This window comes from Myotis yumanensis, unplaced genomic scaffold, assembly GCF_028538775.1.
Source record: "Myotis yumanensis isolate MYYU_CA2020_CCGP unplaced genomic scaffold, mMyoYum1.0.hap1 SCAF_1, whole genome shotgun sequence".
Classification (NCBI taxonomy): Eukaryota; Metazoa; Chordata; class Mammalia; order Chiroptera; family Vespertilionidae; genus Myotis; species Myotis yumanensis.
In genome coordinates, this window is record NW_027223752.1 from 237,991,050 (window position 1) to 238,006,234 (window position 15,185).

General features: G+C 64.0%; 1 protein-coding gene across 4 annotated transcripts in view; it reads right to left on the bottom strand.

Moving 5' to 3' along the window:
* Positions 1–9,381: 9,381 nt before the first annotated feature.
* The window catches only part of AFAP1 (actin filament associated protein 1), a 76,700-nt gene continuing 70,896 nt past the window's right edge, over positions 9,382–15,185 (bottom strand). For all 4 annotated transcript variants that reach the window (XM_070399821.1, XM_070399839.1, XM_070399829.1 and 1 more), the window contains one exon: positions 9,382–12,770. In XM_070399821.1, coding sequence (XP_070255922.1) covers positions 12,744–12,770 — 27 coding nt within the window. In that variant the 3' untranslated portion in view covers positions 9,382–12,743. The remainder of the gene's footprint in view (positions 12,771–15,185) is intronic.

The window sequence follows — 15,185 nt, forward strand, 5'->3', positions numbered from 1 at the left end:
CCCCGAGCTCCCTCCCCAGCTCCCTCCCCGAGCTCCCTGCCCGAGCTCCCTCCCCGTGCTCCCTCCCCGAGCTCCCTCCCCGAGCTCCCTCCCCAGCTCCCTCCCCGAGCTCCCTCCCCGAGCTCCCTCCCCAGCTCCCTCCCCGTGCTCCCTCCCCGAGCTCCCTCACCGAGCTCCCTCCCCAGCTCCCTCCCCAAGCTCCCTGCCCACGGAATGTGCCCATTTGACAGATGAGAAGGCTGAGGGTCAGAGTGGCGCTCAACCTCCGAGTCACTGAGCCAATAGGAGGTGGAGCCGGAGTCCAGCCCGACATTCAACAAAGCCAGTGCCCCCACCCCCACTGCTGCAGCCCTGGTGACCCTTCCTCCTCCTCCCTCCTCCTCCTCCTCCTCCTCCCCCCCTCCTCCTCCTCCTCCTCCTCCCCCCCCCTCCTCCTCTTCTTCCTCCTCCTCCTCCTCCTCTGCAGGCCTCTCTGGGGCAGCGTGGTCAGGGTCCCGCTCAGGCCCCACCCTCCTCCCACATGCAGGCGGCCTGCAGCCTGAGGCAGGAGCCTGCGGGGGTTCTGGTCTCCCGGCCTCCAAGCTGGTGTCTGGGGAGGCAGAGCAGCTGGGAGCCTGAAGGACAGAGAGGGGGTGACAGGGGGGTGATAACACATCCTTTTGTTTGTTTTTATAATCCTCACCCCAGGATATTTTTCCATTGATTTTTAGAGAGAGTAGAGGGGAGGAGGAGGAGGAGGGAGAGGGAAGGAGAGGGGAAGAGGAAGGGGGAGGGGGAGGGGGAGAGAGAGAGGAGCATCCCACAGGTCCCCTGACCCAGGCCAGGGAGCAAGCCTGCAACGGAGGTGCCTGCCCTTGACTGGGAATCGAACCCACAACCCTTCGGTGCACGGGCTGGCGCTCTAACCACTGAGCAGACCGGCCTAGGCAACAGATGGTTTTACCCAAGCGCTTAGTGTGCGCCAGGCCCTGCCCACGGCCTCGGCGCAGCTTCCCCTCAGCTCCCCCTGCGGTCCTTTAAGGGGCGCAGTCATTATCCCCGGTCACAGGGGACCCCCGAGGCCTGACAGGTGACATGGTCTCCCCCAGCGTCAGACCCACGACCCTCGCCACCGGAGCCGGTGGGGCCGCGAGCCGGGGGCGGGTCAGCGCCTCCCCCAGGCCACTCGGCTGTGCCTGTCTCAGAGCCCATCACCGTGCCCCTCTCTCCTGCCGCCTCCCGGCCCGCGGTGCCCGCGCCTGGAGGGGGCAGGCCGCCTCCTGCCTCCTCTGCAGCCGAGGCCCCGGTGGCCCCCCCACAGGTCAGTGGGTGGACAGGGGCGGCTTCCAGCGCCTCACCTCAGAGGCCCGTGGGGTCCACAGCGCGTGGCAGCACCGGGCACCCGCTCAGTCACCCACCAGGAGCCCTGAGACCCCGCCACCGCCGCCCCGCACTCGGGCACCCCCCGCACGGCTCCGCTGGCCTCCCGTGTGCCCCCGTGTGCCCACGCCCCAGCGCGGCCCTCGCTGCCCCGCCCGCCGTGGCCTGTGCTCACACGGGCGTCTGTTTCCTAGGGAACCACTCGGGCGTGGTCCTCAGCATCAACTCCCGGGAGATGCACAGCTACCTGGTGAGCTGATGGCTGCGGGCGCCCTGAGCCTCCTCCCCTCCGGGATCCCCTCCCCGGGCACGGACCACCCACGGCCGGCGCCAGTGCTGGGACCGGCATCGCTCAGAGACGCGGAAGAGCCACCTCCTCCAGCTGTCCCCACGCCAGGCCCCCACGCCCCTGCCTCTGCTCAGGACGCACGGGGGGCTGCTGACCGCCGCCCTCCCCGGACCCCAGCCCACGGCCACCCACGGCCACCCACTGCCCACCGACCTGGGCACGTCTCCGCCCCTGGACTCCGAGAGGCTGCCTGGCTGCTCTGGACCCTGAGACCCAGCCCAGGCCTGACCTGTGGTGGCCAGCGGGTCCCCCGGGTCGGGGAGGTGAGCCTTCCTGGCTGCCCGCCCTCCGGAACCGCAGACCCACTCAGCCCCGCGCTGCACATGGACACGTGTCACGCCCCACGGAGGGCAGCCGCCTGAGTGCGTCTCCGCAGAGCCCGCCCTCCAGCATCGGGGAGCCTGCGGCCAGGCCCCGCCACCCCTCCTGCCACCCCCCCCCCCCCCCAAGCTGCAGTTTACGGGACACCTCTCTAGGAGCTGTGGGGTTTCTTTCAACTTCCTATCCTTACGGCCGTAGCCATCGGGGTGGCGGCCAGAGCCCCAGTCTCGGGAAACCCTTTCCCAGAATGCCCAGGGCTGCTTGTGGCCCCTGGGCACCCTTCCCCCTGGGCCAGAGGGGCCAAGGCTGGCCTTCCCCTGGGAGCCACAGGGCTGCAGCTCCGCAGCCGGCCAGCAGGCGGCGCCCCCCACAGGCGCCCTCCTCCCAGCGAGGTGGCCCTGGCGGAGGCCCAGCTGCTGCAATTCTTACCGCTTCAGGGACCCACATCGCAGCCCGGGAACCAGCGAGGTTGAGGGTTGGAGAGCCAGTTGCTCCTCCTCGTGAAACGCAGAACCGAGGCCCAGAGAGGGCGTGCCCTTCCCAAGGCCACACAGCAGCGGGGCTGAGGGGCCTCGGCCCAGCCCTCGGCCCCGGGCAGTGCAGTCCACTCACAGGTGCCAGATCAGGGACGCTGCCTCGGGGTCCCCGTGTGAACACGTAGGGGGATGCTCCCCCTTTGCCTTGAACCCGGAATCAGTCTCCCTCCCCGCACTGGTCCCTCCCTCCTGCCCCCTCCCCCTCGGGCAGCGCCCTCTGGTGGCTCAGCCTGGCCTTTCCCGGGGACACCAGAGCCCAGGCTAGTGACCTGCTGGCTGGGCTGGGGTGAGTCCAGATGAAGCCCGGGGGACATTACCCCAGAACAGACCCCTGGACACAGTGGGGGACCCCTCCAGTCCAGCGCCCTGTGTCACAGTGGGGACTCCGAGACCACAGCCGGTAAGGGGTCCCTGTGGTCCCTCCCCTACCCCTGCACACCAGTGGAGGCTCTGGGTGCCTCCTACAGAGGCCACCCTGCAGACTCTGCCCGAGGACGGGGGGGGCTGGGGGTGCAGTCTCCAAAGACACCTTAGGGAGCCCTACGTCCGACGCCCACCCCACCCGCCTGTAAGTGCCAGACACCGTCCAGGCCCGAGGTCAGGGTCGGCATGGCGTCCCCTGGACACAGTCCCTGCCCCCGCTCACCAGTGCCGGTGTGTGAGCGCCCTCTGACCCTGAACCCCGCGATTCCCTCTCCGCTGTTCGGGCAGGCTTGCCCCTGGCCATTGGCGTTCTCCCTGGAGCTCATGTCTTTCTTTCTGTGAAGAGTATCTGGGCCCAGAACCCGGAAATAAGGTGGCACCTGGTTCCCCTGCACTTTCCCACCCACAGCCGTGTGGTCGACACGTGTGAGGGTCACATTTGGTGCCCAACCCCCCAGACACGGAGGGCGTGGCCTGCTGCTGCCGCAAGGCGTCCCCGCCGGGCTGTGCCCACTGGGTATATGCACACGACAGAGATGCCATCGGGTCTTTCTTATTTTTTCTTTTTAAAAACCAATAAACCACTTGTGATGCTTTTAACAAAGATGGAGTGAGTGTGACATTGTTTGCCTTACTGTGGGCCTGTTCCTCAGCGTATACCCGAAAGCTCCTGCCATGGCGCCGTGGAAGGAACCGGGAGCAGCGCCTGACCCCGGGGGAGGTTGCCATGACGTTAACCTTCTCGGCCGCTGGATCGGGACACCGGGCAGAGCAATGACATCCCGGCCAGCGTTCGAAGCGCTCACCCCTCACACGTGCTGCTCGTTCCCTCCTCAGGCCCCGGAGGTCCAGCCCACAGCGAGCTCTGTCCACCACAGTCACCACCACCACCTGCGCCCAGGCCACCGGGCCCCTGAGCCACGGAGGCAAAACCAAGAGCACAGCCCTCCAGGGTCAGGGATAGGGTCAGGGTTAAGGATACAAATAGGGTTAGTATTAGGGATAAGGTTAGGGTCAGGGTTAGGAATAGGGCTAGGGTCAGGGATAGGGTCAGGGTCAGGAATAGTGTTAGGGATAGGGTCAGGGTTAGGGATAGGGTTAGGGATAGGGTCAGGGTTAGGGATAGGGTCAGGGTTAGGGATAGGGATAGGGTCAGGGATAGGGTTAAGGATAGGGTCAGGGTTAGGGATAGGGATAGGGTCAGGGTTAGGGATAGGGCTAGGGTCAGGGTTAGGGATAGGGTCAGGGTTAGGGCTAGGGATAGGGTCAGGGTTAGGGATAGGGTCAGGGTTAGGGATAGGGTTAGGGATAGGGTCAGGGTTAGGAATAGGGATAGGGTCAGGGATAGGGTTAGAGATAGGGTCAGGGTTAGGAATAGGGATAGGGTTAGGGATAGGGTCAGGGTTAGGAATAGGGTTAGGGATAGGGTCAGGGTTAGGGATTGGGTTAGGGATAGGGTCAGGGTTAGGGATAGGGTCAGGGTCAGGGATAGGGTTAGGGATAGGGTCAGGGTTAGGGATAGGGTTAGGGATAGGGTCAGGGTTAGGGATAGGGTCAGGGTTAAGGATAGGGTCAGGGTTAGGGATAGGGTCAGGGTTAGGGTTAGGGATAGGGTCAGGGTTAGGGATAGGGTTAGGGATAGGGTCAGGGTTAGGGATAGGGATAGGGTCAGGGATAGGGTTAGGGATAGGGTCAGGGTTAGGGATAGGGATAGGGTCAGGGTTAGGGATAGGGATAGGGTCAGGGTTAGGGATAGGGTCAGGGTTAGGGATAGGGATAGGGTCAGGGTTAGGGATAGGGATAGGGTCAGGGTTAGGGGTAAGGTTAGGGTCAGGGTTAGGGATAGGGTTAGGGATAGGGATAGGGTCAGGGATAGTGTTAGGGATAGGGTCAGGGATAGGGTTAGGGATAGGGTCAGGGTTAGGGATAGGGATAGGGATAGGGTCAGGGTTAGGGATAGGGATAGGGTCAGGGTTAGGGATAGGGTCAGGGTTAGGGATAGGGATAGAGTCAGGGTTAGGGATAGGGATAGGGTCAGGATTAGGGATAGGGATAGGGTCAGGGTTAGGGATAGGGTCAGGGTCAGGGATAGGGTTAGGGATAGGGTCAGGGTCAGGGATAGGGTTAGGGATAGGGTCAGGGTTAGGGTTATGGATAGGGTCAGGGTTAGGGGTAAGGTTAGGGTTAGGGTTAGGGTTAGGGTTAGGGATAGGGTCAGGGTTAGGGATAAGGTTAGGGTCAGGGTTAGGGATAGGGTCAGGGTTAGGGATAGGGATATGGTTAAGGTCAGGATTAGGGACAGGTTCAGCGTTAGGGTTAGGGTTAGGGATACGGATAGGTTAGGGATAGGGTTTGACCTGCATTAGGGTTAAAGTTAGGGTTAAGCATAGGGTTAGGGATAGGTTTAAGGTTAGAGATATGGTTAGGGTTAGGTTGAGGGATAGGGTTAGGGGTTAGAATTAGGGTTAAGGCTTGACCTGCAATAGGCTGTTTAGGTTTAGGGTTAGGATTAGGGTTAGGATTAGGGTTAGGGTTAGAGATAGGGTTAGGGTTAGGGTTGGACCTGCATTAGGCTTAGGTGTAGGTGTAGGTTTAGGTTTAGGGTTAGGGTTAGGATTAGGACTAGGGTTAGGGTTGGACCTGCATTAAGGTTAGAGTTAGGGGTTGACCTGTATTAGGGTTAGGATTAGGGATGGACCTGCATTATGGTTAGGGTTATAGTTAGGGTTAGGGTGAGGATTAGGGATGGACCTGCATTATGGTTAAGGTTATGGTTGGGGTTGGACCTGGGCCGAGTGGGATATCAGGTGGGATTCTCCCTCTGGGTAGGATCCGGTGTGGGGGGCCATGCAGGTGGTTGGGACCTACCCCCGGTGGGACCTTCCTGCCTGGGAACTGGTGTTGGCGGGGCTCTTGCTGGGAATTGTGGGCTTAGGAGACATGAAACCCAAGTGGGTCTTCTCTCTGCGAGCCAAGAGCCCTCACAGACCCATTTCCCATCCGCTCCCCAAGGCCCGAGCGCCGCCGCCCTCCCCTCCTCTGTGACCGAGGCCTGTGCCGGGGTTCACTCTGCCTGAACGCAGGGGCTGATAGCGTGTTTTTCTGTTTATCTGTCTGTGTTACTGTCGCCCAGTGACGCCTCCAGATCAGCTGGTGGAGCAGCCGCATCCCCGCCCGGCCTGTGGCCGCCCAGGGCCTGGGACAGGGCTGGCACGGAAGGCCCTTTGCTGAATGCGTAGCTGTCATCCATCTGGGTCGTCGCTGTTGCGACTCAGCACAGGAGCGGGTCTCACTCATGGTTGTGCTCCCAGGGCCAGAGCAGCCTGCCCCGTGGAAGGTGCCCTGTCCTCCCCTCGGGACACGTGAGGGCGGCCACGTTCCTTTCCTTCCGGGACCTCCTCACCTTCTGTGGTATCTGGGTGGAGAACGAGGAGACCTCGCCATCACCGCACTGGGAGGGCAGGACGTGGGCTCTCCCGTGGCCTGCGGGGCGTTGGGGGCTGAGCAGCTGGCTGTGTGGACGCTTTACGCTCATCCCGGGAGCCTCACACGGAGCCTGTGAGGCTGTCCCTGTTCCACTCTACGGGTGAGACAGGAGCGAGCAAGCGGCTCAAACCAGAGACCAGTGGCCTGGCCTCAGCGTCCTCACCTTCCCGCTGGGCGTGAGGGCGCAGGCTTCCGTGTCCATGGTGGGGAGGCCGACAGATGGGAGACGGTGGCCATGGAAAACAGGAGCTGGTCAAGTTCCCAAGTGGAGGGGCATGCCATGCCGGCTCACGCAAGGTCACGCTAGGCCCCACTGGGCCATGCTAGACCACGCAAGGTCACACTAGACCCCGCTGGGCCATGCTAGACCACGCAAGGTCACACTAGACCCCGCCAGGCCATGCTAGACCCCACCGGGCCACGCCAGGCCACGCAAGGTCACACTAGACCCCGCTGGGCCATGCCGGGTCACGCAAGGTCACGCCAGGCCACGCCAGGCCATGCTAGACCCCGCCGGGCCATGCCAGGCCATGCAAGGTCACACTAGACCCCGCCGGGCCATGCTAGACCACGCCAGGCCATGCTAGACCCCGCCGGGCCATGCTAGACCCCGCTGGGCCATGCTAGACCCCGCCAGGCCATGCTAGACCCTGCCAGGCCATGCTAGACCCCGCCAGGCCATGCTAGACCCTGCCAGGCCATGCTAGACCCCGCCAGGCCATGCTAGACCCTGCCAGGCCATGCTAGACCCCACCGGGCCACGCCAGGCCACACAAGGTCACACTAGACTCTGCCAGGCCATGCTAGACCCCACCGGGCCATGCCAGGCCACGCAAGGTCACACTAGACCCCGCTGGGCCATGCTAGACCACGCCAGGCCATGCTAGACCCCGCCGGGCCATGCCAGGCCACGCAAGGTCACACTAGACCCCGCTGGGCCATGCTAGACCACGCCAGGCCATGCTAGACCCCGCCGGGCCATGCTAGACCCCGCCAGGCCATGCTAGACCCTGCCAGGCCATGCTAGACCCTGCCAGGCCATGCTAGACCCCACCGGGCCACGCCAGGCCACACAAGGTCACACTAGACTCTGCCAGGCCATGCTAGACCCCGCTGGGCCATGCTAGACCCCACCGGGCCATGCTAGGCCACGCCGGGCCATGCTAGACCACGTCAGGCCATGTTAGACCACACCAGGCCACACCCTGCCATGCCAGGCCATGCTGGACCACATCAGGCCATGTTAGACCACGCCAGGCCACCCCCGGCCACGCCAGACCACACAGGGAAGAGTGGACCCAGTCAGGAGGCCCAGAGGGGAAAACCTGAGCAAGAACCATCTGGTGGTTTCCACAGGGAGGCGGCCAGCAGGCTCAGGAAGCTGGGCTGAGTAGTGTCAGGAGTGCTGGGGCGAAGGGCTGTTCTGGGTGCCTGGTCCCTGCCCTGGGGTGGGCGGGGTGGCTCTGCTTGGCTTGCACATGGAAGGTGAGCTCCGGCGAGCCCTTCACTTTCCCCAGGGCCTGGCCGGCCTGGAAAGGACGCCCGTCCAGGGCAGCCAAGTCCCAGGCGTCAGAGGACCAGAGTGACAGGCAAGCTTGGCACACGGCAGCCCGCCCCCCCCACCAGAGGAAGGCCGCCCGCCCGGGGCTGCCAGAGAGACGCCCCTCTGGTGCCAGGACCAGCTGGAACGCCCCGGGGAGGTGGGTGCCTGAGCCGCCGTCCCTGCTGTGTTCCCCCCACTTGGACTGACCGCTTCCTTCCTAAGAAAAGACGGCCATCGAACAGCAGGTGACGTCGGTGCCCTGTCGGTCACAAAATGGTGGATCCGCTGCGTTTCCTGCCCCGGTTTTTGCTGTTGAGGCTCCATGTTGCCTGCTCCCCAAATAACTCCAACATGACGACGCCCCACTCGCCTCCGTGGTTTTAAAAAGAAAAGCCCGGAGCTCTGTGCCGCAGCTGGGGGGTGGAGGGCAGTTACTAAAGCTTCATGGCCTCAGGGGCAGTGCCCGCCTCCAAACAGCAACGGGCTGAGAGCCCCTCGCCTCCCAGGTCAGTGCGTCCTGTCCACTGACCAGCCAGCACCCGCCGAACCACAGGGGGCAGAGTGGGAGTGAGGGAGCCGTGAGGGGTCGCCTGGCCCTAGACTGGGAAGGTGGGTCTGGGGGGGGCAATGTGTTGCCGGGACATCCCTGGGTGCCCTGGACTCATCCCATCCGTCCAGTCTAAACAGAAGCCTGGCTGGCCTCCCTGTGGCCACAGAACCTTCTCCCGGGACAAGCCTCCGTCCCAGCCACCTGCGCACGAAGCCCTGCCTCCGGCCTCACCCTCCCAGGGGAGTTCTTCCTGCCACTCTCCTGGGGACTCCTGCCTAAGCACCCCCACCTGCCCCCAGGGCAGCGGCTCCACCCCTGCGGGACTGGAGTCCCCGGACAATCCTGCCCACCAGGCACGGTGACCTGCCCACCAGGCACGGTGACCTGCCCACCAGGCACGGTGACCTCCCCACCAGGCACGGTGACCTGCCCACCAGGCACGGTGACCTGCCCACAAGGCACGGTGACCTGCCCACCAGGCACGGTGACCTCCCCACAAGGCACGGTGACCTGCCCACCAGGCACGGTGACCTGTCCAGGTGTGTGAGCGCTGAGAGCAAGTCCTGTTGGAGTCGCTCCCATTTCCAGCGCCAGACAGAGCCTGGCACCTCGCAGGTGCGCACACGTTCCTATTCAGGTCTGTGGACTGAGAGCCACTGAAACAAACCCACAGTGTGGCTCTCTCACATGATGTTCACTCCCCCTCCCCCTCCCTCCCTCCCCCTCCCTCCCTCTCCCCTCCCTCCCCTTCCCCCCTCTCTCCCCTCCCCCTCCCTCTCTCTGTAAAAGTCCATGGGAAGAAGACCCGGAGGCCTAGCTGGAAAGTGGTTTTATTGACGACACACAGTCACGCCACAGGCGCCAGTCAGGGCTATGCGAGGGACAGGACAGGACAGTCCTTCAGCAAAGAAACTCAAGTGAGGCGACTACAAAAGGGGCAAATGGAAACTAATGTTCCACGGCCAGTTTCTTCTGATAAAATCTTTCACTTTATGAATTAAATACATTGAGAAACAGTGAAAATCTATGTACAGTCATTTAAACAGCGCTGCCAACATAGTCCGTTTAAGGATACCCTTCCGCCTCCTGCGTCTTTCACAGAGAACCTTAAACAGGACTTTGGTTCTTAAAAAATACAGTAAGGAAAGAATTACATTCTTAGTAGGAGAAGATCTCACAGTGGGCAGCGTGGTCGGTCGCCGCTGAAGATCCGCGGTGTAAAGGCTGGTGTGAGTTCAGACGCCCTTCCCGTGAGAAGTCAGATGCAGAGAGTCTCTTATTAAAACCCTCTGGTCCCGAAGAACTAGGATTGGCGACCCCGCTTGGAAAGGCTCTTCCGTGGCGACTAGCGGGAAGCCCGGTGGCACCGGCTCTGCACGGCGAGGCTGGGGGCGCCCGGGGGACCGCTCACAGGCGCCCGGGCCCACGCCCGCGGCCTCCGTGCCGCCGCGTCGGGTGTGGGGCACGAAGGTGGTAGTTCATCTTCAGTTCATTTCACAGTATCGACGCAGCCACCACGGGGTGACCAGACACATAACAGCAGGAACAAATAATAGTAATAACAATCACCCTCTAAAACTGTGCCACGAGCTGACATTACGTTTCCTGTTAAAAATTACATTAGAAAAGAAGAAGGCAATAGCTGTGCATTTCAATGTTGCTGAGCCCTTGGCGGGGGTGAGCCCCTGCGGGGACGCCCGGTCTGTGCTGACCGGGCCGCGTCGGCTGCGGGCCCTGCTGGTGCGCCCAGCACCCATCCCGGGCTCCTGTCACATGACCTGGTGCATAGACAGCCCTGACGCACCAGCCGGCCGCTCCTGGCTGCGTGTGGCCTTCGGGCCCAGGGCCCAGGATTTGAAACAAACTTTGCAAAAGGTGGCAAATCGCCACCTGGCCCAGGACTTGGGTTTTCAGAAACAGCCAGGACGAGTGAGGGACAGGGAGATGGTGCACCCGTGTCGGGGGCGAGGCTGGCTTTGTGCCACGGGTGTCTGAGGTCACCGGGGTCGCCCCGAGAGAAGAGCTGGAAGAGATGGCGGAGGCCGTGCCCCGTGAGTCCGGCAGGTGGAACCATCCCGCTCAGCCGCCTGCCTGTGGTGGCGCCATCCTGAGGCCACAGGCGGGCGGCACCCACCCCGGGATTCTGGGCAAAGGGGCCACAGGCCTGGCAGCCCCGCACCACCACTTTGCTCTGGGCACGGGGGGTGTGAGTGAAACATCATAAACGTGTCAAAGTGGAGGGGCTCTGAGGCTGGCGGGGCCTCAGGCCCAGCAGGAGGGGCTGCGACCACGAGGGCGCCCCCCCCCCCACCCCCCTCATGCCGTCAGGACCCCTGGAGTCTGGCCCGCGCTCTGAACACGACCATCTGTTAAGGGACCCGGTTCTCCCAGGGCAACGGGACTTCGCCCATCGGACAGAAGCCTGTGTGTCTACTATGTACAGATATAAATTAGAAGCTATACTTACTGAACATACACAAATAAATAACTCACTTTGAAGCAAATGCTTTAAGCTGGTTTCTGATCACATCTAGGACACGGAGAGACGCGCTATCGTGGGCGTCAGCAGCCTCCCCTTGGGGCACCCCGTCTCCGCGGCTCCGCAGACCCCAGCGGACAAGTTCCCCGCCCCCCTTAAAGGCTTGTGGTTATGGAAGTGGATTAAAACCCGGCTTTACAAACACCGCCTGTGTCCGCCAGGAGTCGAAGGCTGGACCCTGGGCAGACGCACACGGCTGAGAGGTTGCCCACCCACCGGGCTGCGGGCAGGAGCGCAGCTGCCGGGCCTCCGTCTATGAGTCGGACCTGGAGGCTCTCTTGGGCCAAGGCGGCTGCGGGCACAGTGGCCGAGTGAGGCCTCGCTTGACTGGAAACCACTGGACCCAGAGCCGCAAGGCGACAGGAGAGCGAGCGCTTCCCTTCCAGGAAGTGAGCTGTGTGCGGCCGGCCGGGTGCTCCCTGCGCTGGCTCCCAGCAGGCCGGGCCCGCCCCGAGGTCACCTGCCGAGTGCTGGGGGACCAGCCTCCAGCGCCATCCTGTGTGTGAGGAGGTCAGCGGGGCAGGCCAGGGCCGACCTCCTGACAAACGCCCCGGCAGGCGGCTTTGCAGGGAGCTCAGGCCCCGGATGGAGCCCAGGTAAGCACCTTCCAGCTCCTCACGTGAGACTGGCTTCCGTGGAGCCGGTCACGTCCCCTACAGCCCGACCCTGAGCCCCCACAGGGCCCTGGTGCCCCGCGAGCACTGAGAGGCTGGGGACAGCGCGGGCTGCTAGGCTGCGTGGAGGCCAGCTCCCTGTCCCCTGGGTCTCAGCGGGTCACCCGGGGGCTCTATGGGAGGCAGACAGCACAGTGATGACGAGGCCCTATGAGGCCTATGTGCCCGGGAGGAGGGGTGAGCCCAGGTAAACGGACACGGCCATGGCTCGGAGTTGCAAACTGGGGGCGGGGGAGTTGCGGGGCTGGAGGCTCTGGAAGGCCCTCTCCTGCTCTCTGTGCTATGGCTACAGACCTGCGACTTCCAGTGCCCCCGCCGTGACGTCTAGGAAGGGAAGGGTAGCCGTGTGCCCGCGAGGCTGCCAGCTCTCCAAGGGCCACCATGGTGCCAGCGCAGGGGGTGGGGGTGGTACTGGGAAGGAGGACACAGGGCGAAGAATCCAAAACCCTCACAGCCTTTCCAAAGCAGTAAAATCCTCATAAAATCGGTCGGAACCTCCGGGAACCCCGAGGGTAAGTGCAACACACACAGAAATGTGAGAAGTTTAGAAAGCATGTCCTGCTACGAAGCTCCTGTCCAGAAACTCCAGGGAAAGCGCCTCCCAGCTGTCCTCAGACCCAGCTCACATGTGGTGGCTTCAGGGACGGCAGGGGAGGCGGGCAGGCAGGGGGAGGGGACACGGACAAGTGCTCGCTGCCCTTGGGGGCGACACGCTCCCGGCGGCCTGGCCAGTACCCACTGCACCCCGTTGGAGGCTGGCTGGCTGGCACTGGGGGAGCCGAGACCCCACCTGGCGGAGGACGGTGTTCCATCACCTCTCACCCCGGCCGCCTGAGGAGACCACATGGGAGCCAAGCGGCCCGGGCACATCTCCTTACAGGGCACGTCATACAGTAGAAACATACGCCAGGTCCGGGCACGGCGGGCCTGCTGGAGCCGCGGCCTCTCGTGACGTCCGCTCTCCTACGTCCCGTTCTTCAGCTCCCACTCCTGCCGGGGAAGTGAGAGCAAGAGCTGACATACACGCCAGGTGTCGGGGCACATCTGTGCCAGACAGAATCCCCGCACGACCCAGGAAGGCGGTCAGCGTGTCCCACCCAGGACTGAGGGCCGCCGTGAAGACCAAGGAGGCCCCCACGCGCCTGGCCCCGAGCAGGGCCCCTCCGTCCTCGGGGCCACGTGGGGCGCTGGTCCCACGCCGACCCTGACCCCGCTGTGCTGCCAGGCCTCTGCACCGAGCCACAGCGCCGCACACCTGCCCCGCGCACAGAGCTGGGAACCCCCACCTTTCCTGGAACAGAAGTCCCGGCGTAATGAATGGTGACCGCGGCAGAGCAAAAGTGGCAGAAACAAAACCAAACGGAGCTCCCGAGACACCATGGGCACCTCCGGGCACTCGGGCCGCAGGAGGGTGACCCTGGGTGCCGCCTACCCAGGCTGTCCCCTCCTCGGCCCCCGGACGGCCACTGGGCCGTGCAAACTCGGGTGTGGGGAGGATGCGCCAGGACACCAGCTGAGGCGCCCTGCCTGGCTCACAGTGGGAGGCTATCCACACACACAGCCAGTGCTTCACAACCAGGTTCAGATGCTAACTCCACTGCTGGGCACACAGCCGAGGGCTGGAGTGGAGGGCTCAGGGTCACGGCCAAAGGAGGGCGTGAGAGACCCTGGGCCCAGTGGCTGTCAGGGGCGTGCGACCTCTGGGGCAGCCGGCGCTGAGTCCTCAGACCCAGCTCACATGTGGTGGCTCTGAAAGCGTGGCCATAGCCGCCCGCTGGGGCTCATACGGGGCTCACAGCCACCCACCAGGGCTCACAGCCGCCCACCAGGGCTCACATGGGGCTCACAGCCGCCCGCCGGGGCTCACACGGGGCTCACAGCCGCCCGCCGGGGCTCACACGGGGCTCACAGCCACCCGCCTAGGCTCACAGCCGCCCGCCTAGGCTCACAGCCGCCCACCGGGGCTCACAGCCGCCCGCCGGGGCTCACAGCCGCCCGCCTAGGCTCACAGCCGCCCACCAGGGCTCACACGGGGCTCACAGCTGCCCACCGGGGCTCACACGGGGCTCACAGCCGCCCGCCTAGGCTCACAGCCGCCCACCGGGGCTCACACGGGGCTCACAGCCGCCCGCCGGAGCTCAGAGCTTTCCCAGGCCGAGCGGGGAATGCTGGGCCTGCAGCTGGACGTCGTGGCCACTCTGGAGCCCTCCGCTAGGAGACCCTGGCGGTGACCTGTGTGCACCTGACCTGCGGAGGCACCGCTCTCCTGCTCAGCCCCCTCCGCAGGAACTGGAGCTCCCTGGGAGCACTGCCGGGAAACATTCCCGAGCCCGAGTGCTGGGACCGCTCTCGTCCTCGGAAAAGGCCAGCGGGCAGATGAGACACACGTGCGAGGCACTGACGAGTGGGTGACCGTCCCAGACTGGAAAGGCCACGTGCCACCCCTTCCTGCCGCTGGGGGACCCTCGTCACTGTTCTCGGGAACCTGGAAACCCTGCCCCATCGCACGCTCAGAGAGGCTGCGTTCTCGGTGCTCTCCGGCCTGGGCGGTGGCCGGGCTGCCCCCGCCGCGCCGCCATCACTCATGGGACGTCCACCGTGAGGAAGCGGCTGGAGCAGAGCTGCCTAGGCCCCAGACGCTGAACACAGCAGAGAGCAGCCCCCTGGAGGCGGAGCACACACCACGTAAAGCTGGGATCTTGGACCACAAAGACCCAGCAGCCCATGCTGTCCCCACATTCTCGTCTGCAAACAGGGGATCTGGATGAGGGCTCAGTGCCAACCCCTCAGGCGCAGCCTAGGGACCCGGGGGCTGAGACCGTCCCAGGGAGGCGCACGGCGGCTCTCCCTCCCTCCGTCACCAGCCCGCCTCCATCAAGTACACGGCCTTCAATCTCCCGGGTGTGGGTCGCCGGACCCTCCCGTGAACATGCCACGAGCAGTGAGCGGCTAACCCTGCCTTACCGGACACCAGACGCACCACGCGGAAAGCAAGGCTTCTAGGCAGCCCGGAACCGCCTCAGAGCTGCTGGAGGACAGAGCAGCGAGAGCAGCCAGAGCCCGAGGTGTGAGGGAGGCCCTGGCCTCTGCGCCTGGACGGGCAGGTGCCGTGGCACCAACTGTGGCTTTTCCGTGGGGCACACCTTCAGCCACCGCGTCCAGAGCTGTTTGCTCTGGTGAACTATACGTCGTTTCTAAGTTTTTCTGGGGTCGTTAAGCTTCGCAGCACAAACAGTGGCTGATCCATCAGAAGGCACCGCGGCACCTCTGACACCAGCGGACAGGCGGCCGGTGGAGGGCCTGGGAGACTGTGTGCTGGGTCACCAGTCACCACGTGGCACTGAGCGGAAGGCTGTGGGACGGGACATGCCTGGCCCCGCTGCCCCTCCCGCCCACACGACGCTG